At 38.4% G+C, this 25,768-nt stretch overlaps 2 protein-coding genes across 12 annotated transcripts in view; one reads left to right on the forward strand and one right to left on the reverse strand.

Annotated features, from left to right (window-relative positions):
* The window catches only part of dmxl2 (Dmx-like 2), a 73,723-nt gene extending 58,012 nt beyond the window's left edge, over window positions 1-15,711 (forward strand). For 8 of the 11 annotated variants that reach the window (XM_079620322.1, XM_079620326.1, XM_079620329.1 and 5 more), the window contains 14 exons: window positions 235-320; window positions 409-610; window positions 717-834; window positions 3,295-3,360; window positions 3,860-3,946; window positions 6,131-6,252; window positions 6,338-6,476; window positions 9,539-9,599; window positions 9,682-9,809; window positions 11,058-11,135; window positions 11,464-11,555; window positions 11,664-11,716; window positions 12,750-12,967; window positions 14,133-15,711. In XM_079620322.1, the coding sequence (XP_079476448.1) occupies window positions 235-320; window positions 409-610; window positions 717-834; window positions 3,295-3,360; window positions 3,860-3,946; window positions 6,131-6,252; window positions 6,338-6,476; window positions 9,539-9,599; window positions 9,682-9,809; window positions 11,058-11,135; window positions 11,464-11,555; window positions 11,664-11,716; window positions 12,750-12,967; window positions 14,133-14,342 (1,660 nt within the window). In that variant the 3' untranslated portion in view covers window positions 14,343-15,711. The remainder of the gene's footprint in view (window positions 1-234; window positions 321-408; window positions 611-716; window positions 835-3,294; window positions 3,361-3,859; window positions 3,947-6,130; window positions 6,253-6,337; window positions 6,477-9,538; window positions 9,600-9,681; window positions 9,810-11,057; window positions 11,136-11,463; window positions 11,556-11,663; window positions 11,717-12,749; window positions 12,968-14,132) is intronic. The other 3 variants (XM_079620328.1, XM_079620323.1, XM_079620324.1) reach the window with 1 other exon arrangement.
* Window positions 15,712-15,754: 43 nt separating this feature from the next.
* On the reverse strand, window positions 15,755-23,906 carry gldn (gliomedin). The gene is made up of 10 exons (XM_079620335.1): window positions 23,135-23,906; window positions 22,482-22,533; window positions 22,356-22,382; window positions 21,567-21,665; window positions 20,369-20,479; window positions 20,038-20,166; window positions 19,225-19,290; window positions 19,007-19,132; window positions 18,600-18,750; window positions 15,755-17,723 (listed from the first exon to the last, which is right to left on the reverse strand). The coding sequence occupies exons 1-10, from the start codon at window positions 23,585-23,587 to the stop codon at window positions 17,258-17,260; spliced, it is 1,680 nt and encodes a 559-aa protein (XP_079476461.1). The 5' UTR covers window positions 23,588-23,906; the 3' UTR covers window positions 15,755-17,257.
* Between the last annotated feature and the right edge of the window lie 1,862 nt (window positions 23,907-25,768).

Genomic DNA, 25,768 nt, shown 5'->3' on the forward strand with positions numbered 1-25,768 from the left:
AGTTGTAACGGATAAGTAAAACTAGATTCAACACTGTGATGCATTTTGTAAACCGAAATGAATCAGCAAAACACACGGATAAACAGTGGATGAAGAAATTAATGAAATTAATGTGTTAATGGCTAAATTAATTGTAATCATTCATGAAAATTAGCACTGCTAAAAACACTGCAGGATGTGTATATCCTGTCAGTTTGTTGACTGAAGGATGATTGTGTGTTTGTGTTTTTGCAGTTGGTCTCTGATCCGCTTAGTGATGGTCAAACTTGCCCTTAACAATGTCAAGACGTTCCTGCCCCTGACAGGACTGGACTTTACAGGTACTGGAGTAGTAGAAGCGTACTCTTACTAACATGCAAACTGGCAGAAAGTAAATTAAATCATTGCGCCTCCCTTGTGTTGTCTTAGAGTTGCCAGTGACATCTCCGCTGGCCAATGCTGTGCTGAAGACACTGGAAAACTGGGAACAGATTCTTCTGGATAAGATTAACAAATTTGACGGCCCTCCACCAAACTACATCAACACCTACCCGACGGACCTGAGTGCAGGCGGCGGGCCAGCTATACTTCGACACAAAGCCATGCTAGAGCCAGAGAACACACCGTTCAAGTGAGTACTTGCGCCAAATGTCTCAATTACACCAAAGAATTAGAGAATATTTAAATAATCATGTAAATGTGTGAACAAATGTTCATGCATTTTTTTTTCTCTTCAGGTCAAAGCACCATCTCTCCTTCCCTGCTCGCCGTCTGTGGCATTTCCTGGTCAAACAGGACGTGCTTCAGGAGACTTTGATTCGATACATCTTCACTAAGAAAAGGAAGCAGTGTGAGGTAACTACAGAACCGCAGGGGTGCGACCGCACACTGACGAATAAATGGGGTGGATATTTAAAGGGGCAGGGCCAGTCATAGAGTGAGATATACCAAAACACTAAAGGGGCTTTAGCAACAGAGGAACTTTTTCATAGTTCCTAGAACTATTGGCGGAAGTTCCCGTATTTTGGCGTGTTCGCCCCGCAGGAACTAGGAACGATTTTTGTTCTAAGAACTCCTTTTGGAGGAACTAATTTAGCTCCTACTTCAGAGTAGACTCTAAACCAGCACTATAGGAACTTCCAGTGACATTGGTGTACGCTGATTGGCCGAACGCATGCGAAACACCAGCACCCGCCTTTAAAAAAAAAAAATAAAAGCAGTGTAAACACACAGATTATAGCCTATATATTTACTCCAGAAACTAACTCTACGAACCTGAAAAACAGTGACAGATGGGCCTCTCAACCTTTATGCTGAGGAGAAAATCCAACGCAACTTTGAGGGGATCAAGCGAAGCATAACAATGTATTTCTGCTCAGCTTGCAACACTAGATATCAACCACACGGCAAACGCTAATATCTTTTTCATATAGTGTCTACTTTCTTTCAGTTGTATCTAATATCATATTAGACTGGACTGTTAGACAGATCGTAATCAGCATGGAGAATGCGAGCACTGTTTGTTAGCTCAGACTTTGGCTGGCGTTCTCCATGCCGTCAAAATAAAAGTCACAACAACAAGCGTGGCTTGTGAATGCAACCAGGAAAATGTTCCTAAGGGAACCATTAGTTCCAAAAAAACGAGCCCATGATTTACTCACCCTGAAGCCATCCTAGGTCTATATGACATTCTTCTTTCAAACGAATACAATCGGAGTTATATAAAAAAATGTCCTGGCTCTTCCAAGCTTCATAACGACAGTGGATGGCTGTATGTCTTTGGAAGTCCATCAACACGCATCTATTTATTATTAAAGGGCTCGACACGGCTCTCCGGGGGTTAACAAAGGCCTTCTGAACTGAAGCGATGCATTCGTGTAAGAACAATATCCATATTTTAAACTTTATCGACTAAAATATCTAGCTCAATTGTAACTCCGATTATATTCATCTGAAAGAATAATGTCATATACACCCAGGATGGCTTCAGGGTGAGTAAATCATGGGCTAATTTTTATTTTTGGGTGAACTATCCCTTTAAGTGAGGTAGTTAAAGGGGTGGAACCAGGTGAAGAATGGTGAGTGGAGGGAGGTGGGCCAGAGTTAGGTAGCAAAAGGGCAGGAATAGAGCAGGAGTAAAGATAAGGAGTGAAGCCATTGTGATGCAATGAAAGGGGTTGAAGTTGTGGTCACATTAGCAAAATTTTGTGACCAAAAAGGTCCAATTGAATTCCAATGGAAATGACTGGATTTCTCCCAGAAAAATTTGCAGAACAAAAGTCCCTTCACCTTTAGACCACAAATTTTGCTGGGATAGAGGAGATGTAATGCAATAAGTTGGACCAGAGGGAAGGAATTGAATAGGTGCTGCCAAACTGCAGCAGTAAAAGTGGTGGGGCAATGTAGGAGTTGGGTAATGAAAGGGATGGGGACATAATAATTTGTTACATTAACATAGCGCTTTTCTGGGTACTCAAAGCACTTTACATATGAAAGTGGGAATCTCCTCAACCACCACCAATGTGCAGCATCCACCTGGATGATGAGACGGCAGCCATATTGGGCCAGATAGTCCACCACACACCAGCTTACTGGTGGAGAGGAGACCATGAAGCCTACCAGTATATATGGGGATGGATAGAGGCCAATGGGAAAGTTTGGTCAGGACACCTGGGTTAAACCCCTAGTCTTTTCCCGAAGGACATCCTGGGATTTGTAATGACCACGGAGAGTCAGGACCTCGTTTTAAGTCAGAACCTCCAATCTGAAGGACGGTGCTCTTTGATAGTATAGTGTCCCCGACCCCCGTCACTATACTGAGGCGTTAGGACCCACACACACCACAGGGTGAGCACCTCTACTGGCCTCTTCCAGCAGCAACCTAGTTTTCCCAGGAGTCTCCCATCCAGGTACTGACCAGGCTCAGCCCTGCTTAGCTTCAGTGGGCAGCCAGTCTTGGGCTAGAATGAGGTTTAAATACAGCTGTTGCCAGAAGAATGTAATATAGAGGGTAGGGCCTGCATAAAATAATTTAAAAAGACAAACAAATATATGTTTATCATGTGGTATAATAAAAAAATATAAATATATAAAAGTATGTTGAGGGTAAGTACTGACACAGACACTGGAGGGAATGTGCATGTTATCTCAAAACCATCTCTCTCTCTCTGACGAAGCTCCAAATGTGATTTCATTTTGCTCTTTATTATTTCATTTGTTTTTTCTCCATCTGTCTGTCACTCGTGCATGTGTTTTTGTGCTGTGCCCCGTGCGTGTTTGTTAATGTTTGTGTGTGTTGTGGTGTGTATTGTGTAGTCTTTAGATGATCATGTGGACCACCTCATACAAAACGGCATTACTGGAGCTCGCAAAACCAACAAGGTACTGAGACACAGAATGGGACTTGTCTCTCTGTGAAACCCTCTTAAAGCTTTAGGCTTCTGTCCTCTGTTAACCTGCTGTGGCCTCACTCACACACACACACACACACACACACACACACACACACACACGTTCGTCTCTTTCCTCACGTTCCCTAACTCGTCTGGCTCAGCACTGCTCTTCCTCACGTTCCCTAACTCGTCTGGCTCAGCACTGCTCTTCCTCACTAACCACCGACGGCACTGAAAGTGGTTTATCAGACGGATTCTGCTTCAGACACCTTGTTTAGAAGATCAAGCAATAACAGCGATCAATTCATGTTTTGCCTTCTGTGGAGGTGTGTACATGGTCTCAACTGCATGTCAGCAAACGTCCTGCTACTTCTGCTCTGTGTGTGTGTGTGTGTGTGTGTGTGGATGTGATTGGGAAAATATTAGAAGAGCAGCAGAACAGACTAATGTGAGTGTGTGTTTATATATGCGTGTGTGTTATGTTACAGGTGGAGGCTGATATGGGTTACCCTGGAGGCAAAGCCAAAATCATCCATAAAGAATCTGACATCATCATGGCATTTGCCATTAACAAGGTTAGGAAATTTCTATCTCTAGTTCTATTATAGACAAAGTCTGTTCTAGACATTTGGAAGTTGTTGTTTTGTGGGTTTTTCTCCTGGTGAAGTCCACTTTTAATATTAGTTTTCTACATAATAAAGGTTGAAATTCACTTTTTCGTGACCTTTGACTTCTTTCTCTCAGACCTTTAGAAGTCATCACACTGTTTTTGCTAATGTAACTTTAACACAACTCGGGGCAGACCACGTTGCTGATTACTAAATAGATGTTGATATGTAAATGTGGGCAGCCATATGTTAATAAGCTAATGGTTGTGAAAACAGTTTTCATTGTTGATTAGTTCATAATTATTTACTAATACCTCAAACCAGATGTGGAGGACATGTCCAAATGCAAGTGCATGTAGCTCAACTATTTTTTCCCCCCAACAATTATATATCTAATACATTTTCCTCTTAATACATTTTCAGTCTGTTCATTTTCATTTCGTTTAATATTACCTTAATTTAAATGACCATTTATTAACTACAGTTTGTGTAGATAAGAAATTATCATTATCAATAATGTTATTATAAATTATATGACTTTCTCCAACTACTGTACTACTTGTACTGTATAATGGAATTAATTCAAAAAGCGCACACAACTAATCAGTTCTAGCATAATTTGACAAAATGCCAAACATAAAAAAGTTGTACAGTAGGGCTGTGCCGGTCAGTGTGACAGCCGCCCCATCATGGTGGTTTGCCAAACACATTGTTTTTGCATGTGAAGCTTGCTGTTTTATGTAGAGATATTTGGGCACAAGTGAAGTAAAAAGCCTTGTTTCCACTATAAATGAGTCCCGAATGAGAGGAGTGTGAGCCCATAAATTTAGACTAAGTCATATGTCGGCTTTGTATTTTGTTTTGTGAGCTGCTCAACTAGTTTTCCATGTTTTTCCAGTGGACTACTACACGTTGAATCTTTGATCATACTTTATTTGAGGTGTCTTTAACTACTATGTACTTACAGCAGAAAAGATGAACAATGTAATTATTGTGTTCATAATTTATTGCAAAACAATTTTGCTGCTGTTAAGGTGGGGTATGGGTAAGGTTAGGACAGGTTTGGTGGTATGGTTAGGTTTAATGGTTGGTTAAGGTGTAATTACAGAAATTACAGCTGTACTTACATGCAGATATTTTTAAAATAAATAAATATTGATAGGCCTATACTGTTAAAAGGGCTTTGTGTTTCATTAGGTTAGTCTACTGTCACTAATAGAAAAAAAAACATGAACGAATTAATTAAAACAAATTGAATTAATAAATAAATAATAATATTGACGCACATGCTTCTCTCTCTCATAACTGCATTAATAACTGCATAAAGCCAGGGACACACTTACTGTAAGGCCGGTTATGAATGCAATTTGATACTTATGATGACTGATCAATGTGATCATGCACGTGTTTTCAGTCTGTGTTCACAGCGGTGTTTAAAATCTGCTGCATTCACAGTCAGAGAATGTTTCTAGTCGTGAAGTGTGTCCCCAGCATTAGTCTGCTATCAGCGGCTCAAATCTCCGTTACTAACTCTAAAATGACTTTTTGGAATTAGCAACGGAGCATGGGTTTAGATGCGCAAGGAATTAGTCCTACATACAAGAGCGTTTTAATGACAAAAACTTTACAAACGTCTTGAAATACATCATCTGAACAATATTTCGAGGTGTGGTAACTGCAGTATAAGCGGAATAATTGACTCCAGGCCATTGAATTATTAGAAAAATAATGCACACCCGAGGTGTAATGGCCACTCCGCTTCTAAATTATGCCACTTCCACTTCGCGTCGTGACCGCATTACCACCTCGGGTGTGCAATATTTTTCTAATAATTCAACGGCCTGTCGTCAATTATTATCAATAATCAATAATTATCAATTATTTACGTTTACTGCATTTTGATAAAATAAAGGCTTGGTGAGCATAAGAGACTTCTTTCGAAAACATTTAAAAATGTTTCAAACTTTTGACAGGAAGTGTATTTCTGAATGTGAGACAATGCGACTTATAAACTGATTTTCTTTTTTGAAACTTTTTTTCCCCTCTTCTCTCAACAATGGATCTTTTTTATTGCTGCATGCTACAACAAACTCTTTCAAAAGATCAATATACAATATGAAAATATAAAAATGTTTGTGTTCTTTGTCTCAGGCTAACACTAATGAAATAGTGCTGGCGTCCACTCATGATGTCCAGGAAGTGGACGTGTCCACGCTGCTCGCAGCTCAGCCTTACACCTGGATCGGAGAAGAATTTGACAAGGAGTCTCGCAGGTTTGACACCTGTCTGTGTGTGCTTGCAACATTCAGCTGACAGATTTGAAAGGATTGCTATGAGCATCTTGTTTTCTCTGTATAGCTCTGATGATGTGGATTACCGCTCGTCTCACACCAACATCGCCCAGGCCAGCGCCGGTCCCTTTGCCCCCCAACAGATGGCAGCGTCCTCCTCCATGCCCTGGTTGGGCAGTGGGCAGACCAGCATGGGTGCCAGTGTGGTATGTTAGACTGTTTCCTGTCTGTAAATAAACTGCATTAAAGAAAGTGGAAAACAAATGTTCGAAAATGACGACCCTTTATTATATACATGTAGAACGTGCATTTTCCAAGGGCATTCTTCCCAACTATCTAAATCAATCTTATAACCCAATTTTAATTCCCTGGCCTGTCAAAGCAGAAAAATAATGAAAATAACCATTACATTTTAAATTGATTTTTGCTATGAAATATCCGTGGAATCTGGGACTCGCTAACAAACAAACACAATTCTGACAAACAAAAAGAAAATATTTGAACTTATTGGAACATTATTATGTCATGACCAACAAGTTTCAGATCTCATTGAGGATATTTTTACTAAATCTGTCAATAAAGTGCATTTTAAGATTTAGAAAAATTTAAGGAGGCTGTATGTAGAATTCTGAAACCCTTGTCATTGCCGACACTGGTGGCCGTGAAGTGAATTGCAGCCAGCAATGTGTTCACACTCGTGCGGACGTAACGTACAAGAGACAATGCAATTCACGGAGTTCTTCGCAAAGTAAAAAGAAGTTTGCAGCAATATACTTCTTACTATTGCAGCAATATACTACCTTTGTAGCAACATACTATTAGTATAGCGACGTTCTGAAGAATATGTAAATATATGCTTCTTGCTTTCCTCTCAATAACAATGACAGTGGTGAGAAAACTGCAGTTAAGAAAGCATGGTCATCATCATATGTTTGCATGAGCTCTGCAATTCTCCGGTATCATTACCGTATTGTCTGGACTATAAGACGCTCCGGAGTAAAAGTCGGAAAAAAAAACATATATAAGTCTATAACATATATTATTTAGAAATTTATTTCACAAAATCCAAGACCAAGAACAGACATTTAATCTGGAAGGCATTCAAGTTATTCAGCACGCACGCACGCAGAGAGAGATGCATAAAATCTTTGCTAGTATTCTCTCGGTTATGTCATAGTTGAAAAAGAAACCAGATGTTTGTCGTTTTTTTCTCGGTCCGAGCAGAAACCCAATATTCCTACCCAATATTCCTATTGTCTGTGTCATTAATGTTAATAAAACAACAAAATACAGCTTTAACAAAGATTAAACTATATATTTAATTTCTACAGTGAACAAATCGTGTTATTATACATTTAAGCTTAATTATTAATTTATGTACTGGAATTAGACTTTGTAACTTTGATATTTCGCATTCATCTCTGCTTGTAATTTGTGTATCTGTTCTTATTTTATTACTGACTGTTCACTTGTTTTTAATAATGTTAGAACTTTATCAGTGAAGAGCATGCTTTCTCCGCCAGAACCGTCTTGCAGCACATCTTCATCTTCGCAAAATCCTAATTACAACATCGTATAGATGACATTGAATCATATGATGCTCATAAGTTTCTTTATATTGGTTTATAGCTGATCACCAAATCAGTAAAATAATAAAAATTGCACTACGAAAGATCTCCATAAATTACCTGTTTTTGCACTTCCTGCTTTTCCCTGCTTGAGAATGTCTGTCCAATGAATGGATGACTTTAGCACACATGTGGTTTGGTTTACACGTTTTGGTTCACTTGCAAAAAGGGCAGTGTGAAAGCGAACCACACCAAACAAACAAAAATCAACATTGTATTTGGTCCGGACCAAAGCAAGTGAACTATTGGACTTTCCTGGTGTGAATACACCCTAAGTCGCACCTGACTATAAGTAGCAGGACCAGCCAAACTATGGAAAAAAAGTGTGACTTATAGTCTGAAAAATACGATACAATCAAAGTTTCATAACAGTGTAACTTTAAAGTATATTTTAGACTAGACTATAGATCTAGAATTAATGCATTTTCTTGCATGACACATTGACATTATAGTACAGAATATTATCTTGAATATTGTATTAAGCATTCGTTTTATGCATCACAGAACGGAAAGAGGCTCTCGGGAGCGCACGTAAATGTCACATCCTTTTAATTTTCCCGGCAAAACATAAAAATCAGGCTTTCATAGACAATCTAGGGAGTTGGGGAAGGTCTGGGGGAGTTTTGTTACAAGCTGTTAACACATTGACAATAAAAAAGCAATTAATACAAGAAAATGGTTACTTAGCCCCTTTAAAACGACATTTTGAAATTAATATATTTATAACATGAAGAAAAATATGAGACATTTGTACATCTGTGGACATCTTTTGTACAGAAGGTCAAATTGTCTTGCTTGCACTGAAGCATAAGATGCTCTTTAAAAGGTTCTTCAAAGATTCATGCTGGAGAACATGATCCTCCAAGCAACCCAAATACTCAAATAATGAGTTGTGTGAGAATGAGTAATGAGTATGTTCTCTTTTTTTAACTTTTCACTCAAGTAGTTCAGCAAAGAATATAATGTAAAAGTTTGTATTATATTAGAAAACAAGCATTTTTACTAGTCGTCTCAGATTTTGGGCCCCAACTGTACATACGCGCGCACTGAAGCAGGTTCATGCCGGTCACGTTCCCACAGAGCTCCAACCGCTGATGAAGAGCGGCTACTGAGTGTTTTCTTTTGGCTGTTATCAGCAGTTCTGCTGATACAAACAGTGAGTCGTGGTCTCAACAGAGCTCTTGATGAGTCTGTATTGAGCTGATAAGGTAGCGGAGTAAACCGCAGACAGTCCGAGCGGCCCAAGGTACAGACCTGCGTCATCAGCCTCCAATCTGTTCTCATTCACAGTTGATAAAGATGACACAATCAACATGGGGAAACTACTTTCAAACTGTAGTAGCAAGCCCTACATGCTTCTGATCAATTCAAGTAGTTGAACAATGATCAGAATTGAATGCGTTATCAATTTGAATGTGTAATTCATATAAACTTAAAGATCTAACACAAAAACAGTCCCTTGAATGCCTTGCACAACGAGTATTGTGGTGGTATATGGAACAGGGATGGTATCAGATGCTAATGACAATGCTAAATCAGACTATAGTGAATTGTACTGTATTGTTCTGTAAAATGTGAATAAATTGTGTTTTGTGTGTTTTTGAGAGATTTTAAACTTAACTGTGTGTAATTTCTGTCAGATCATGAAGAGGAATCTGAATAACGTGAAGAGAATGACGTCTCATCCCATCTATCAGTACTGTTAGTGTCTCTTATTTCACACACACACAAACACTGTAGGGTTTTGCTGAAACTCCAGTTGACTCCTCTGTGATGTTTGCAGATATGACGGGAGCTCAGGACGGCAGCGTGAGGATGTTTGAGTGGAATCGCCCACAGCAGCTGATCTGTTTCAGACAGGCCGGAAACGCTCGGGTCACACGCCTCTATTTCAACTCACAGGGCAACAAGGTATTGAAGCATCCATTATAGGGCTGAACGATTTTGGAAAATAACTATAATTTTGACCAATATTGCGATTTAATATGTGATTATTGTTTAAGCTCTTTATCCTCTGTATTATTCAACAAAGACAAGCAATGAAACATTGCGTAGTAGGAGTGCGAATCTTTAGGCACCTCACGATCCGATTCCAAAACGATTCTTCTACTTTATTAAAACAATTGCATGTTAAAGGGGTGGTTGGTTATGATTTACTTTTCTAACTTAAGTTAGTGTGTAATGTTGCTGTTTGAGCATAAACAAAATCTGCAAAGTTACAACTCTCAGTTCAAAGCAAAGGGAGATATTTGCTTTTAAAGAAATTGCTTTTTAAGGACTACAACAAACGGCTGGTTGGGACTACACGGCATTCCTCCCGGGTTAGTGACATCACTAACGCTAAAATTTACATAAATTCCGCCCCCGGGAACACGATTTATAGGTTATTAAAACAGAATATGCTAATCAATGACTAGAAGATAAAGACACATCAGCTACATAAATTCATCAACTAACCATTCAGAAATGTCCAGTTGCTTCTACATGTTGTCACTTCTTCTTGAGTCTCTCTATCATTGACTCCGGTTTGAACATAAAAGGCTAAACGTTTTTGAAATGTTCAGTGCATGTCTGTGTGAGGTAAAAGGACACAAGCTCTTGAAGCTCCGCCTCCTGTGCCGGGAGCAGCAGCTCATTTGCATTTAAAGGAACAGACACAACAGAGCGTTTTTGCTCACCCTTAAAAAGTGACAATTTTAACATGCTATATAAAAATATCTGTGGGGTATTTTGAGCTAAAACTTCACATACACACTCTGGGGACATCAAAGACTTATTTTACATCTTGTGAAAATGGCATTATACCACCCCTTTAAGAATTTTAAATGTATAAACTAATGATACAATTTGTTGATAACCAATAATAAATGTAATATATTTAAATGCTTATTTTACACAGCATTTATTGAAAATGCACAGCCAAAATATTGACCTCTGGTAACTGTTACTTATGTATTGTATAATAATTTCCATGCTCATTTATGTGCTGTTGTTTTCATTGAATAGAGTGAATATGTCAGTACTGTCACATTATTGTCTGTGCGGTGTTATGTAATGAGAGGGAAAGGCGTCCTGTTGTTCCTTCTGTACTGCACTTGAATCATTATGCAATGTGCAGCTTAAAATACTGCCTGCCTCATTCTCTCTGTCTGTCTGCAGTGTGGCGTTGCAGATGGTGAGGGCTTTTTGAGCCTCTGGCAAGTCAATCAGACCTCCGCAAACCCCAAACCGTATTTGGTAAGAGCCTTGTCTTTGTGTCACACACACCTTCTATTACCGACGGTCACTAACATCTAACGTCTGCCTTCAACGTGTTAAATAATTACCTTGTAAATGTCTAGAATCTGTTTATTTTATAAATGGCTACATTTTATGCAGAGGCATACAAATATTGTGACATCAAGACCACACTGTGTCTTTGAATTAGATACTGTATAATAGCAAAGCATGTGTCATCTGCAAACATGATACTATAACTTTTCCCGAAACTAACTTTACTATTAAAGAGTCATTGGTTTGATAGTTCATGTGTGAAGTAATACTCATCTCTGTGTGTCTGTCTCAGAGCTGGCAGTGCCACAGTAAAAGCTGCAGTGACTTTGCCTTCATTACATCCTCCAGTCTGATCGCCACAGCGGGACAGTCCAACGACGGCAGGTCAGTTAAATGATGTATCTTAATGTCATATTGAGACTGTATATAATATAAATATATATAAATAGACTGTATATTACGTTTTAAGGAAATGTTTCCCTTCCTCCACAGGAATGTTTGTTTATGGGACACTCTGATCTCTCCAAGTAACTCTATGATACACGGTGAGTTCACAGACTTTTGAGGGAAGACGTTTTTGAAAAACTTTTGAATAAGTGTTTTATGTATATATATATATATATATATACATATAGTTGGATTTATTATGCATATAAAAAAAATAACAGGATATTATTTGTATTTTGGTTACACAATTGACCGTTCGCAAAGACCCGCCCCCCTTAGTTACTGTCGGTATGTCCGACAAGCTACACCGCTCTCACACACACACACACACACACACCATGTTCTCACGCAGTGAAAAACACATCGTGGAGCAAAGAGGACACTGACAACGCGCTGACAGACAGGACAGAACAGGTTACTTTTCAGTTACTTTTGATATTAAACAAAGTCTCACCTTTCAAATTTGGTCATTTTTTAAAAGACATTTAAACAATAAATACAGTTTTCTGGCTCTTTAGTGTGTCTGACAGATCGCTGTAGAGCCTCAGTTAAAGCTGCTCGTGAACCGATCATCTCTTCTAGTTAATTTATAGCATCAAATAAACATGAATGAACATAAGAAGGAATGTTGTTTTAACCGTGGAAAGACATCAGTACACTGTTTTTCAAGTTCAAATCCTCCCTTGTTAATCTACTAACTCTCCTGACTGCTTTGTCGGACAAAATGGCAGATGGCGAAGTATGATTGGTCAGATCACCTGTCAATCAAGATCCCTGCGAAGGGTCAATTAAACTGTATTTGGCATTTAATTCAAGATAGACTCTTGTAGTTTCTATCTGGGCCGCACTAAGAACTGTTTATTGCCTTTCTTTAAGCACATTAATATCATATCAGCAAAATCAAATATCGATCGATCTTGTTTCTATGTATTGATTTACTGGTACATAAACCAATTTCAATAAATGTTGAATAAAACCTGTCTAGAGTACTTTAAACTTGCAGTTACCCCCTTTTGCAGTTGACTGTACCGCAGCCTATTTGCTTACGAATCTGAGATGCAGTACTAATTTTAAAAAAGTCTTCAATTTGATTTTAAAACTCTGGTATGTTTTTTTTCTTCTTCTCCCCAGCGTTCCAGTGCCATGAGAATGGTGCAACGGTGCTTCAATATGCTCCTAAACAGCAGCTGATCATCACGGGCGGCAGGAAGGGATTCGTCTGTATCTTTGACATCCGTCAGAGACAGCTGCTCAACACATTCCAGGCACACGATTCGGCCATCAAAGCACTGGCCATGGATTCCTCTGAGGACTACTTTGTCACCGGCTCAGCCGAAGGGAACATGAAGGTATATTTGACACGCGTTACCTCAATCATATCATGTTGCCGCAATGCGGATATTTAGGCTTAAAGCGTAAAAAGCAGTCACGTTTGATATTGATAACAAAAAAACAGACTGAATTTAAAGTATCGCCAAATGACCAATGATCGTTTTGTTTTCGTTTTGAGATCTCCTCCTCCTCAGCATCTGTCATCTTCAGTAGGGTGTCTGAAAACTGCAAACTAGCAAGCAATAGCCTACCTTTTATCTTCATACAAATGACAAACTAGCATGCAGTACTCATGGCTACATATCACTAGATTCTCTAAACGTGTCCCTAATTTTTGTAACATAACTAACAATGCAATCGAATTGTTTTGGAGGACTGAAACCATTGACCAAAATGGTGGCATAAACGTAGTCGAATTAAACGCAGTCAAAACACATAATTGGAAAACCACTATTATTTTGCAAACAAAGCAGATAATCTACAACAGGTAAACATGTCAGCTGAGTGGATGCTAGGGCTGGGTTGACAATATAATTTTTTTTTAATATATATATATCTTTATTTTGATGAACCGAGATCTCTTAGTCTATGCTGTTTTCAGCTCACGCGTAAATAAAACTGAACATAAACTAAACATTATTTGTAGCGCCTTCCATCCAATAATCGCAATAAGCTTTGTGTTTTGTTACTTTTGATATGAAACAAAGTCTAAACTTTAAAATCTGTCAGGTTTTATAATGAACTTATAAACAATAACTCTATTTAAAGTGCCATGACCGAATGCTATCGCTGCCTCAGTTCAAGCAAAGCGGCAGTACGGAACGCACTGGAACTGATCATCTCTTATCTTTTACTACTAGTTATAGCACAAAATATCAAAAGATATGTTGAAAGATGCATACAACATAACGGAATATATCATGTTTCAGGTAATCGTTGAAAGACGTCAATAAAACAGCTTGTGTGAACTGTGACATAATGTTACATTTACCTCAGGAAAGCCATTCAATATCCATAACTTTTTAGTTGGCAAGAAATAAATGACATTTTGCTACACTACATATTCATTATATTTTTTTCTTAACCTGTTGTTTTTATTATTTAATGTGTATTTGAATGAATCTCTCATGGAAGCTTTAAATGTACTAGGCTACTACTAATTGTCTTCCTGTTCCGGTTCAGGTCTGGAAGTTGGCGGGTCACGGTCTCATGCACTCCTTCAGCACCGAGCACGCTAAACAGTCCATATTCCGAAACATCGGCGCCGGGGTGATGAAGATCGAAACCTGCCCAGGTAACCGGATCTTCACCTGCGGAGCCGACGGGACCCTGAAGATGAGGGTCCTTCCCGACCGCTACAACATTCCGGCCAGTATTTTCCAGATCCTCTAACCCCGGAGCTGCCGCCGAACACTAACGCTTTCATCGGCACCTCTCCGTTTCCTTAGCTGTGAATCGTACACCGGTAACAAATATCTTCGCGCTGCAGAATCTCTTTACCACCCCGCCCCTCACGAAAGACGCTGGACAACACGCACGAGGTACTGTAATTCCCGGAGACGGATCCGGATGATGTGTTTGTAGGAAAGCCGTATGCATGAGCTGTCTGAGTCATCGCACTCCATTCCCAGGTTATTGATCGTGCTCCGTAAAAGTGCTCAAAGCTCCATTTTTAAGTGTGTGTGTGTGTGTGTGCGTCTTCATTTTGTGGCCATTTTAGCATCTAAAATACCAGCACTGTGCTTCTGCTATCAGTGTGAGTCCAGTTGTTGGATTTAGTTTTTACTGTACGTTTTCTCCTTGGCTGCTAATGTATTTGCGGAGTGTAAAATGGCACAGTACCCTGGTGGCCCGGCCCCAGAGACACACACCCTTTCCTTCCACGCGCACACATGCTGCTGTTGACACGCTTGTTTCCGTAGCAGCCAAACAGCTAAGCATTCCACGCGAGACGACGACGCTTGCTCCTGGAAATGACGCGTTTCACCTCTTTATCTTTCAAGCCCTGAAATTCTCACTTTTAACAGACAACGGTTCGTTTTTGCACAACATATTTGTTCGTTTGTTTTTCTTGATGTCTCTTTTTTGGGTTTTTGTTTTGTTTGTTCTTTTACAAATGCTTGTATTTATATTTAACTTTAGGAATGTAAGGTTTGTTTTAGATGTCTGGGACAAAGTGCAACACGCTTGTGTTTTTATTTATTTACGTATTTATTTTTTCATGTTTTATCTATTCTAAAAATTTGCACTCAGATCTGGGGAAACAATAACAATCTTGCGTTTCAAGTGGTAAAAACTCTATTAGAGGAAAACTGTTATTTACAAATGAATGTCTGGCTGTGTGTGGCCGAGTAGTAAAAAGTGAAAATAGTTTTAAATGAATTCATATATATATAAATATATATAAATATAAAATCGATCTACAACAATAGCTTGTACAAACACAATAATGCTTTTAGTTTATTTTTTTGATTTGATCTTAACTGCTGGAATAGTCGTATATTTGGTTTGATGTATGTGGTATTTATTAAAATCATATTTGTGTTTCTGTCTGATTTGCTGGGCACCATGTCAACTGTACGTATTTTAAATGTTCAACCGATGGTCTGATGTGTATTTATTGAACAGCCTGATCTGTCTGTGTGTGTGTGTGTGAAAAATGCAAACCCTAAAAACACTGGTTGATATTTCCGAAGGAACGGGTAGTTCTGTCATGGTCAAAGTTTTACCTTTGTAAGTTGAATAAATTCTTTTTATTTGATTTAAGCCATTTCACTTTTACTATTTCAACTCGACACGTCTTTAGATTAACATATTTCAGGGTTTATTTCAGGATTTCCAATCATTTGTAGATACATATGCATGCAATATAACTTAAACAAATATATTTGGTTTCAGACATACTTACATACATACTTTGTCTTATCTTACTCCAAACCTACTCCACCACTGAACTGACATTCAAATGACGTCAGAATGGCTATAAAGTAAATAAAAATAATACTAAAGCAATACTAGAAAATAGCAAAATAATGGTAAAAATGGTTTGTGAGGATGTTTTGGAGGGTGAATTTGACCGTCAGACCCTGGTGTTTTTTTTTAAAGGATATAATATGGAGATATATATGAGAAATTACAAAATTCATAGTACGCACATAGAAATTCCATTTATTATTTACACTCGTTTGGTCTCATTCATGAAAGAGGCGAATTCATTTCTGTGTAAACTTTTTGTAAAACCATTCAATGTATGGTTTGCAAATGGTTTTGCAAACAATTTGCACCAAAATTTGTTCTGCTTGTGTTGCATGAATTAATAAATAGTCACTTAAAAAATGCATATTAGCCAAAAAGAAGGAAAATGCAACTTTTAAAAGTGAAAATTATACCAAAACTTTAATAAATATAGTAGCCCCGAAATGCATTTGGATTCTCAAGTCATGTTTTAAAATGCCTGAATATCATTACATTAGGTTACAATTATCAAACCAAGTGTGATTCATTTTAAAGAAAGAGACGCAAGCTTACGTTACAAGTTTGTTTGCTGGTTTGACATTTCTAATGCAATGATATCAAGTTTTAAGCATGGCTTAAGTGTCCAAATAGTTTACATGAACATCTTATTGGTATCACTAGAATAGTCATTTATTCTTGATCTATTATCCACTCAAGAAAAAAATATGGGTAACAACTGAAGCATTAATTATTATTTGCTTATAAATATACATGAACATGACAACAAAAACACACTTAAGTATTGCAATTACGGGTGTGTTCACACTTGTAGTTCAGTTCTCATAGTTATTTTATGACATATATTTTGTGACGGAACTTACCGAATATCCAAACTGTGTGATGGGCTAAATGCGCTAGTTGTATGTGTGTACATATCTTGTTTTTTTACCAGCTGAGAACTACTTATGAAATGTGCAAAAGATTGAAAACAGCACAAGGAATTTCTCCGTCACACAAACGATGATCGCAAACCGTAATAGGCAACATTGTGACTATGATGAGAAAAACACGTATCCTTGAGCATTCCCTCTGTTTTAGGGATGCATTGTGACATCACATCATGTTTTTTGGTCTGTGTTGCGTTAATTTTTCAGTCGAACTGCACCAGAGTTCTTTGCACGCGAACCGAAATCCACAATTTGAGAGGTCTCGTTCTGCTTGTCTGGTGCGCGATAGGGTTCGGATGGCGTTCACAGTCATTCAAATGAACCGCGCTAACAGAGAAATCGCACCATTCGAGTTCGTTTTAATCGAACCAAACCTGCCAAGTGTGAACACACCCTCAGTTTTCATTACTCGTCTGAGAAGAACTGAACTTGGTATGATTTGACGTAGCTGCTGTCCCATATGTAGAGATGTTTGTCTCTGGGATTGTATGAGATCATGGACAGAACCCCTCCAGGTCCCCTCAGATCCAAACTGACACTTACAGGTTTCTCTTTCAGGAGGTCAAAGGCGTACGTCACCTTTGTGTCTTTTGAATCCGTGACATAGAGGATCCCGCAGGCGATAAACGCATTGCCGCCCTTGGTCCTGGGATAGGTGGTGTTGATGTAGGTGGTGACGGAGAACGTTTTCTCATCCAGTCGCGCCACCATGATGTTGTCGTCGATGTTGGAGGCGAATATGATCCACATACCGTTCTCATCCGCCGCCAATTTGAAATACGTCTTTGAGTTCTGAAGGAGGTAGGACCGATTGTGATAGAGGGCGTTGTCAATGCTCAGCATGTGTAAGATCTTGGTCTGGAGGTCAAACCTAAAATTATTGGACAATTGACAGGATGAGTTATAAGAAGATTGCAAATTACAGATATAAAATGCTTTCTGACTCATGTTGTTCCAAAGCTGTGACGTTCACTTCTCTATGGAACACAAAAAGATGAGGTTTGGTGGAATGTTCAAAGTGATCATTTTTAATAACTCTCAAATCTCATATGCAATCGCAAGATCTTGTTGGATCTTGCGATTGCAAATGAGATTTGAGAGTTATGATAGATGGGGAAGATTCATAATGGAAAAAAGCACTTAGGCCGTTCTGCAATACGGCTGAAACGCGAAAACTTTGAATATTGTGCAAAAAGTTTATTTCAGTAATTAAACTAATATATTATATAGACTCATTACATGCAAAGTGAGATATTTCAAGCCTTTATTTGTTATAATTTTGATGATTATGGCTTACAGCTTATGAAAACCCCAAATTCAAAATTAGAATATTGTGAAAAGGTTTTCAAAGCCTGTTAAGCCTAAATTAATAAATTTTTGCACGATATTCACATTTTTCGAGTTTCACCTGTATTTCTTATTTTGTGTTTGTATAGAGGACTAGGAGTGCAACCTACAAAGAAAATCAATTTATTAAAAAAATAGAAATATAAAAACTAGATGCTTAAAATGTAAATATAGACCTATTTAATGTTTAAATCTCTACCAACATTTCCTTTGGGTGGAGGCCATTGTACATTTAAGGAGCATGTTGTAAAATTCAGCCAAAAGTTCATTGGTTGTTCACAAATGTGAATTACAACTACATTTTTGGGCTGAATTATGAATATTTTTTGCTCAATTAAAGCACCTATAAGTTCACTCTGATATTATCAAGGAAATCTGCCCATGCTGTCTTCAAACATACTTAGCAATATTGTAAGTTCCAGCGATGTGGTAGAATATGGAGCCGTTGTGTACAGTGTGGCCGCAACCTTGGAAAAACCTCCGGACGTCAATGGATTCACTGCTGCTGTTCTGGAACGCTGCGATGCTGTTGTACTGCTTCATGATACGACCTGTACGAAAATAGCATTCGTGAACTTGAAATGAGCAACAAAGGAATGTTCCAGGTCCAACACAAGGCATGCTCTATGACAGCCTTTTGTGCACAATGTCAGAGCATTTTCTCGTCCTTTTTTTTTCAGAGATTAAAACATTCTGGTTACAGTTACAACTTTCAAATGGAAGTAAATGGGGTAATGCTCTTAAAGTTTAAACGCAGGGTTTATGTATTCGTTGTGTATGCTGTTGTATTTGGTCTTTCTTCAGTACCTGAGAAATGTTCTGCTACCCAAATCTTCTCATCATCGTGAGTGGCAGAGTCCATCATCCACGCTCCAAACGTGCTGCTCATTTTCATCAGATGTCTGGGGTTCTGCACCGACTTAATAACACAGTCTGCCAAACACAAACACAGTCCGGTCTAAAGTTTAATAAAGGCCGTAGTAGTGTAAAAATGTAGAACATTAATCATTTGCTGTAGTTAGTACCGTTTATCTTCCATGATGCCATTTTCTGGCTGATAGTATCATCATTTGGGACTGAATTAAGGTGACCTAAAATAAACAAAGAGATTACATATAATATTACATATTATGATACATCGTATGACCAAGGGGATGCCTTGGTCAAATTTCACCCGAAAATAAAGAGGGCAAAATATATTGTATCATTAAAGTCATGTAATAAACATCACATAAATGTTAAGATACAATTTACAAAGTAATGTGAGTGGTGGTTGGTTGCTAGGTGCCGTTCTTGGTGGTTTCTAGGGTGTCCTGGTTGTTTATTGGTTTCACCCCAAAACCAAAAAGAAAAAAAGACTTATAAAGCATAAAGAAAATGAGTAAACTGATTATTGATAATGTACGTTTTCCCTCAATAAATTAGTAAGTAAGGTGGTTGTTGTAGTGGTTGTGTAGGATTAAGGGATCTAGAATGTGGTCGTGCAGAATAAGACATAAATATGTTCTTTATAAGTACTAATAAACAGCCAATAATCTTCTAATATGCTATGCTAAATAGCTCATAGTTAATAGTGAATGTCTGTTGCCTAATCTAAAGTGTTACCATACTTTTTTTAAAATGTATTCGTTTTTTTTAATACTGTATTCCAAGAATTTAAGAAAAATAATGGAGCACAAATACTATTTACAATTGTAGTTTGCAAATGTATTTCAATTATAAACAATACTTTTTCATAATTTAAAATAAAATAATGGTGAAAGGTGAAATGCCCTCTTTTTGAAATATGAATATGCACAATTCACCACTTTAGTCATTTTCAGACCCAACTCACTCACCCACAGACTCCTTCCCCGTGTGAAGATGTGACCTGTGGCTCCTGTGTCTCGGTGGCCCTTGAGGCCCGGGGGGACCTGGAGGACCGGACGGCCCGGGGAGGCCAGGGGGTCCCACTGGACCAGGTGGACCTGCAGATTAAAGCAGAAGATCACTTATCACACCAACATTTCTGTGGTCAAAAAAAGGCACCTCTATAGATGTCAGGATTTAGCCATTTTATAAGTGCTGCTCATTTTGTGAATGTCCTCATGTCTTTAGCTGTGACTACATTCCTATAGCCTCACATACTGTACCGTATTGCTTAAAAACAGAAATAGAACTGGTCTTTACCCTCTACAATGACATCATTCGAAGGTTCGCCCTGTTCTCCAGGGGGTCCTGGGGGTCCAGGATATCCTTGTTCTCCCTTCTCACCAGGCTCCCCATTCTCACCAGGAGGACCTGCATACAAGTACAAAGAATCATATATTTATAGTTCCATGCAGCACAGATCTCAAACCATTCAAAGCCCAGCGTTTTTTTACTGCAGTGTACATTTCAGTACTACGCAATACTAATGTACTTACTATAGGGTTAGGGCTTGGTTTAGGGTTGGTTGCATTGTAATCATGCATGATGTATAGTTATTACTACAGTAACTACATGTAAAGTGTAACAAGGACACTGTAAAATAAAATGTTGGTTAGTTACTAATTATGCATGATTCACAGTTAATACTATAGTAAGTACATGTAACTGTCACCTTAAAATAAACAGTTACCAACATTACATGAATATCTAGATACATTTTATGAATTGAAGTGAGTGCTTAGGTGGTTGGTTGCTAGGTGGTGTTCTTGGTGGTTGCTGGGTGGTGTTCTTGGTGGTTGCTAGGGTGTTCTGGGTGGTTGTTGGTTTCAAACAGCTTGTGACATCCAACTGACCAGGGCAGGGTTTCCCAAAAGGAACGTAAGCTTAAGTTGATCGTTGAACAATTGCCACCAATGGTCTCTACGATCAACTTAGGCTTACGCTGCTTTTGGGAAACGCAGCCCAGGTAAGCAGTGCTGATCTGTGTGAGTGTGTGTTGAACTGTATTCTGATGCATGAATTGTCAATAAACAATCACTTGCTACTTTGTTGTCAAAGTGAAGCTTAACATATGGCATCATCGTTAAACTGTATTCAAATATTTTCCAGCATTCTCTCCAACACGCTACAAAGAATTTCATTCAGTTCCTTCGTAATTGATTTGCTGAATAATACTTCTAGAAAGCCTGTGGGCTCTTGTGCTCTCTGAACAGAGGCGTCAGTCAGCTGTGATCATGAGCTCAGCTTTATTCAGTGGGAGATATCTAAGTATCTCTGAATCCTGCTGTGTGACTGAAGCGGGATACATTTCCCCTCTCCTCTTCCTGAGAGGATGATAAAAGCTGCAGAATTTTCGAAAAAGCTCTTTGAAAGGAGGACATTTTCTTTGAGAAGGCCTTTTTGACTATATTCATTCATGTGCATGATGGATTTCCATGTTCTTTTGCACACAGCTGACCTCTTTTTCCTCGTTTTCCCTGTGCTCCAGGCTCTCCTGACAACCCTGGAATTCCATCTGTTCCATTATACCCCGACATTCCATCCACACCTGGCAAGCCTAGAATTCCAAAAGATGACATTATTTGAGGAACACATTATTTGGAATACTACCGGTACATACATGTGTAGGTTCAATGATGCATCCAGATTAATCTCATGAAATATGTTACTTTGAAACTACATGTTAACTAACTGCCATTAGAATATTAGTAGACTGTCTGCTAACACTTTATTGTGATGGTCCCCTAACAGACATTCTACTGACTATAAGTAAATTTGCAACTAGATGTCAACTTATTCTATAACCCAGACCCTAACCCTAAACTAACAGTCTACTAATACTCTAATGAGATTTAATTGACATGTAGTCAAAATTACTTATATTTAGTAGAATACCAAGTGGACTATCGAAATGAAGCGTAACCAAAAAATTATGTATTTTAAAGATGTATCATGAGGATATTTTTGTACTGCATTTTTTTTTTATGTTTTCTTCTGGTAGAATATAACAACGGTTAAAAAAAAGTTGCTGCCTTAAATTTTTAAGTACAATCAACTTGGACGTTTTTAAGTTATTTCAACTTAAATTACATTAAAATGGCTTAAAAATTAGCTGAATCTTGTATAACTTATACATTTATTTTGAAAATTGCTATTGATGAGTTCAAGCAATGTAAAAGCATATGTTGTCATAACTTATTGATCAAATTACAGTGCATACAAATAACATTAGAAGTTAATTTCCTACCTGGAATTCCTGGTGGTCCTGGTGGCCCTGTAGAAGCCAAAAACAAACCAAACTGTGAACTTAAAGACTATAGATTAGGAGATAAGTCATGAAAATAAAAATGACACAATAGATCCTAATGCTCACCAGTCAGACAGACTCCTTTAGTACTGTTGCAAATGTCCAGGAGAATCTTTACCTGTTTACAAAAATATATTATATTTGTAGTCAAGTCTTTATGGTCTAGAAGAATCATGTAACAACTGAAGAAAATAAAAAAAACATAAATCTAAAGGAGCCAAACTGCATTTACCTTAAGTTCATATGTGAATAGAAGACAAAACAAGCTGTATACAGTATATTAATGAAAAGCTATCTACAACAGATAAATCATTTATTAGTTCTTCATTAAACTTGAATAAAAGTCTGTAAAAATTGGGCACAATGTACTTGTGTTAATATGAGAGAATTTTCCATAGGCTACTGATTTTTCACAGGTGTTTTACCCGTATTTTAAATTATGAATTGCATTGTGTTGCACTGTTGTGTTAAAGAAAAAGTCCATAAACTTAACGGATAATGTCCTGTTACAGTGTATGATAAAATATAAAATATCTGAGTAAATATAGTAACTGTCATTATTAATTGTTATAAGAAACATTCCCATATATCAGGAAATTAATACAGTTAAGCTAGACAGTTAAAGTGAATAACCACTTTAAAAATGGAAAGCAATATGGGAGAAATGTTTGAAATTAATATACACAAATAAATCAATCATGTAGGCATGCGTTTCTTACTGGCACCATGGAGTATGTCATCATCATCATCATTCCATCCTGCTCTTCTGTTTTGCGCTGGTAAACCGGCCCATGCGTCTGCTGCTGATAATGAGACTGGAAATCTCCCAAGACGTCCTCTCCCACACTCCCCTCGTGCTCCTCGAAGGGTCGTGTCCCTCGATGCTGCCGGCTGCGTTTGTTTCTGGAGTATTGAGGCTCTGCTTCATCTTCATTCACCTGTGTCATGAACTCCACCACGGAGCTCTGAGAGATCTCCACCATCTGCTTCTCCACCTCAGTCAGATGAGTCCACAACTCTCTCTGCTGAACCAGGAGAAGCACCAGCCCGGCACAGTTCATCACCGTCAGTACGCACACGCTGTACAAGACCCAACGTATCTGCCAGGGCAACCGGCCTCCGCATTGCCTAAAGCCTCCGGTTCTTCTCAACTCTGCCAGCGGATCCAGCATTCTGACCCCAAATTCGGAAAGTGTTCAAAAACTGCGAAGCAAAATTTTAAAAATAAGGCTGAATTATGAAAGCCTAGAATGTTCCCCTTAAAAAAAGGCAGTCTTTGGATGCGATGAGACAATTGAAGTCCTTGTTTCGAGTCGAGTTTATGTGCGACTGAGGGCTGCTGGGCTTTGTGCCGTCCTGATGCGCTGGAGAAGAACCCCCCTCTTGTGCAGTCACCTGATTTATATGCAGTAGAGTCCATTCTTCAGCATGACCGTGGGCTGACCAGCATAATCCACAATCGACACCAAAAGCCAATGATGTGGAAGAAAACTACACAATCACAGAAAGATTTCAGTAAACACTTTCCTGAAACAGTCCAAATTCCATGAAGACCGTGAAATGTCTAGTGTTTTTATGGACGCTTTATTATTAGACCATTCAAAGCTTTCTTGGCAAAGGCAGCTAAACTTTTAACACCAGAACATGTACATTGTACACTTTAGCTGACAAACTCTAAAAAGTATGTCCACATATGAGACAATGGAACAATATAGACAAAACATTACTGGCAAAAAAAAGTGATTCAGCTCCAAGGTGATTTCATGAACATGTCAGAGTGAGTAAACGTCAGCAGCTAAAGGAGCCGAGACCCTTAAGGGAACTCAGACTGGTTCTGGAGTTTAAGGCCTGGCGTGCGATTCTTATATTGCCCATATCACGCAGCATGACCCACTTCTGTAGATTAAATTCTAGTTTTGATCTGATATCAGCCAGCACCTCGCTCTCACTGAGTCGAGTCGAGTTCACTTTCTGTAGTTATATAATGAATGTGGAATACATCCGCACTTGCTATAATTGGAAATGGCAGGCACTGCCAGTATTGGTTCTACATTAATAATATAATATGCACAACCAGATGATTTGTGCATTAAAAAGATTAGAGTTCCCTCTGATAAACATTGATACAGTACACTGCTGTATGAAGCCGTGATGTCTGTTGTGTTTTGTGGTCCTCTGCCCTGCAGCTGTAGGTCATTGCCAAATAAAACATACAAGCTGGGCTACAAGCTCCTTGGTTGGTTTTATGTGATCACGCGAGCCAGGAAACAAGGTATCAGTGCTGAGTTGAGTCTGTACTGTGCTGAGCATGTGCTTACGCTGAAGGGAGTGTGGAGGTCATTTCATTTCAGTTAGGTTTATCTGTCATTCTTTTAAGAAGTTTCTTGGGTAAAACTTCACTGACAAACAAAGGTGCCAGTTAGAAGTCTGGTTTGTGAGAATAATTGGCTTTAACCTTAAATCTGTTATTAGCTAATCTTGGTCATAGTTAATTTACAAGAGTGTTATATTTGACCACATCAGGTAAAATATTAGACCACATCAGTACCAATACCACATCAGTAGAGCATGTCAAACAGTTGAACCATCTAGATGTGCATGTCATGTTGAATTGGACATTTGAAAGCAATCTTGTCTCTAGTACAGCACAATTTGTGGTATTGGTGGTACTAATGTGGTCTGATGTACCATTTAGGCACATATTATAGTTAAGCAGCTTACTTTTTAAAGGATTTGGTACAAAGATAGTTTTTTTAATGTCCTTAACACAGGTCATTGTTTTGGTAAGGATCTGGAGGAGATGTAAAGGTGTATGTCATCATCTATAATAATAAAAACTAATGCCATGTTTCCTAATATCATAAAGAGAGCATGCACAAAGGGAATTACAAAGAGCCTAAAACAGAGTCTTGTTGCACACCATACTTTACATACGATAGGATGGCGCTTTATTTACACAAACAAGAAGGCATTAACTAATATCTTCCTTTTAATTTAAAATATTCACATTTTTATGGAAAGCTAGATCTTTTCATTAAAAGTGATGATACATTAATTATTAAACAATGTAAACTGTAAAAATATACTTTCATTTTATGCAAGACTTTTATATAACAGGCCCTCAGACCTCAAAAGGGGTCAGTTGAGAAGACATTGGACTGTCTTCAGTAATGGGAAGTGGTTTGGCTTCTCTCGCAGTGCGTTGTGTCTCAAACATTGCTGTTATTTTCTGTCGCTTGGCACTCCTCATGAGAAACCGAACAAATATCCACCCACATAAGTCGTGCGGCTAGCATTGCTTTCATTAAGCTGAACACACAACCTTCCCAGAGATCAATACACTGTCTCCTCAG

The sequence above is a fragment of the Phoxinus phoxinus genome, assembly GCF_949152265.1.
Source record: "Phoxinus phoxinus genome assembly, chromosome: 8".
NCBI classification, from domain to species: domain Eukaryota; kingdom Metazoa; phylum Chordata; class Actinopteri; order Cypriniformes; family Leuciscidae; genus Phoxinus; species Phoxinus phoxinus.

What these genes read in the sequence shown, in the direction of transcription:
- gldn (XM_079620335.1), bottom strand. Translation starts at nt 23,587, where the DNA reads ATGCTGGATCCGCTGGCAGAGTTGAGAAGAACCGGAGGCTTTAGGCAA. An exon ending in GAATGATGTCATTGTAGAGG is followed by an intron (nt 20,167 to 20,368) that starts GTAAAGACCAGT and finishes TTTAATCTGCAG; the next exon opens with GTCCACCTGGTCCAGTGGGA. An exon ending in GGAACTTACAATATTGCTAA is followed by an intron (nt 17,724 to 18,599) that starts GTATGTTTGAAG and finishes CAATAATTTTAG; the next exon opens with GTTTGACCTCCAGACCAAGA.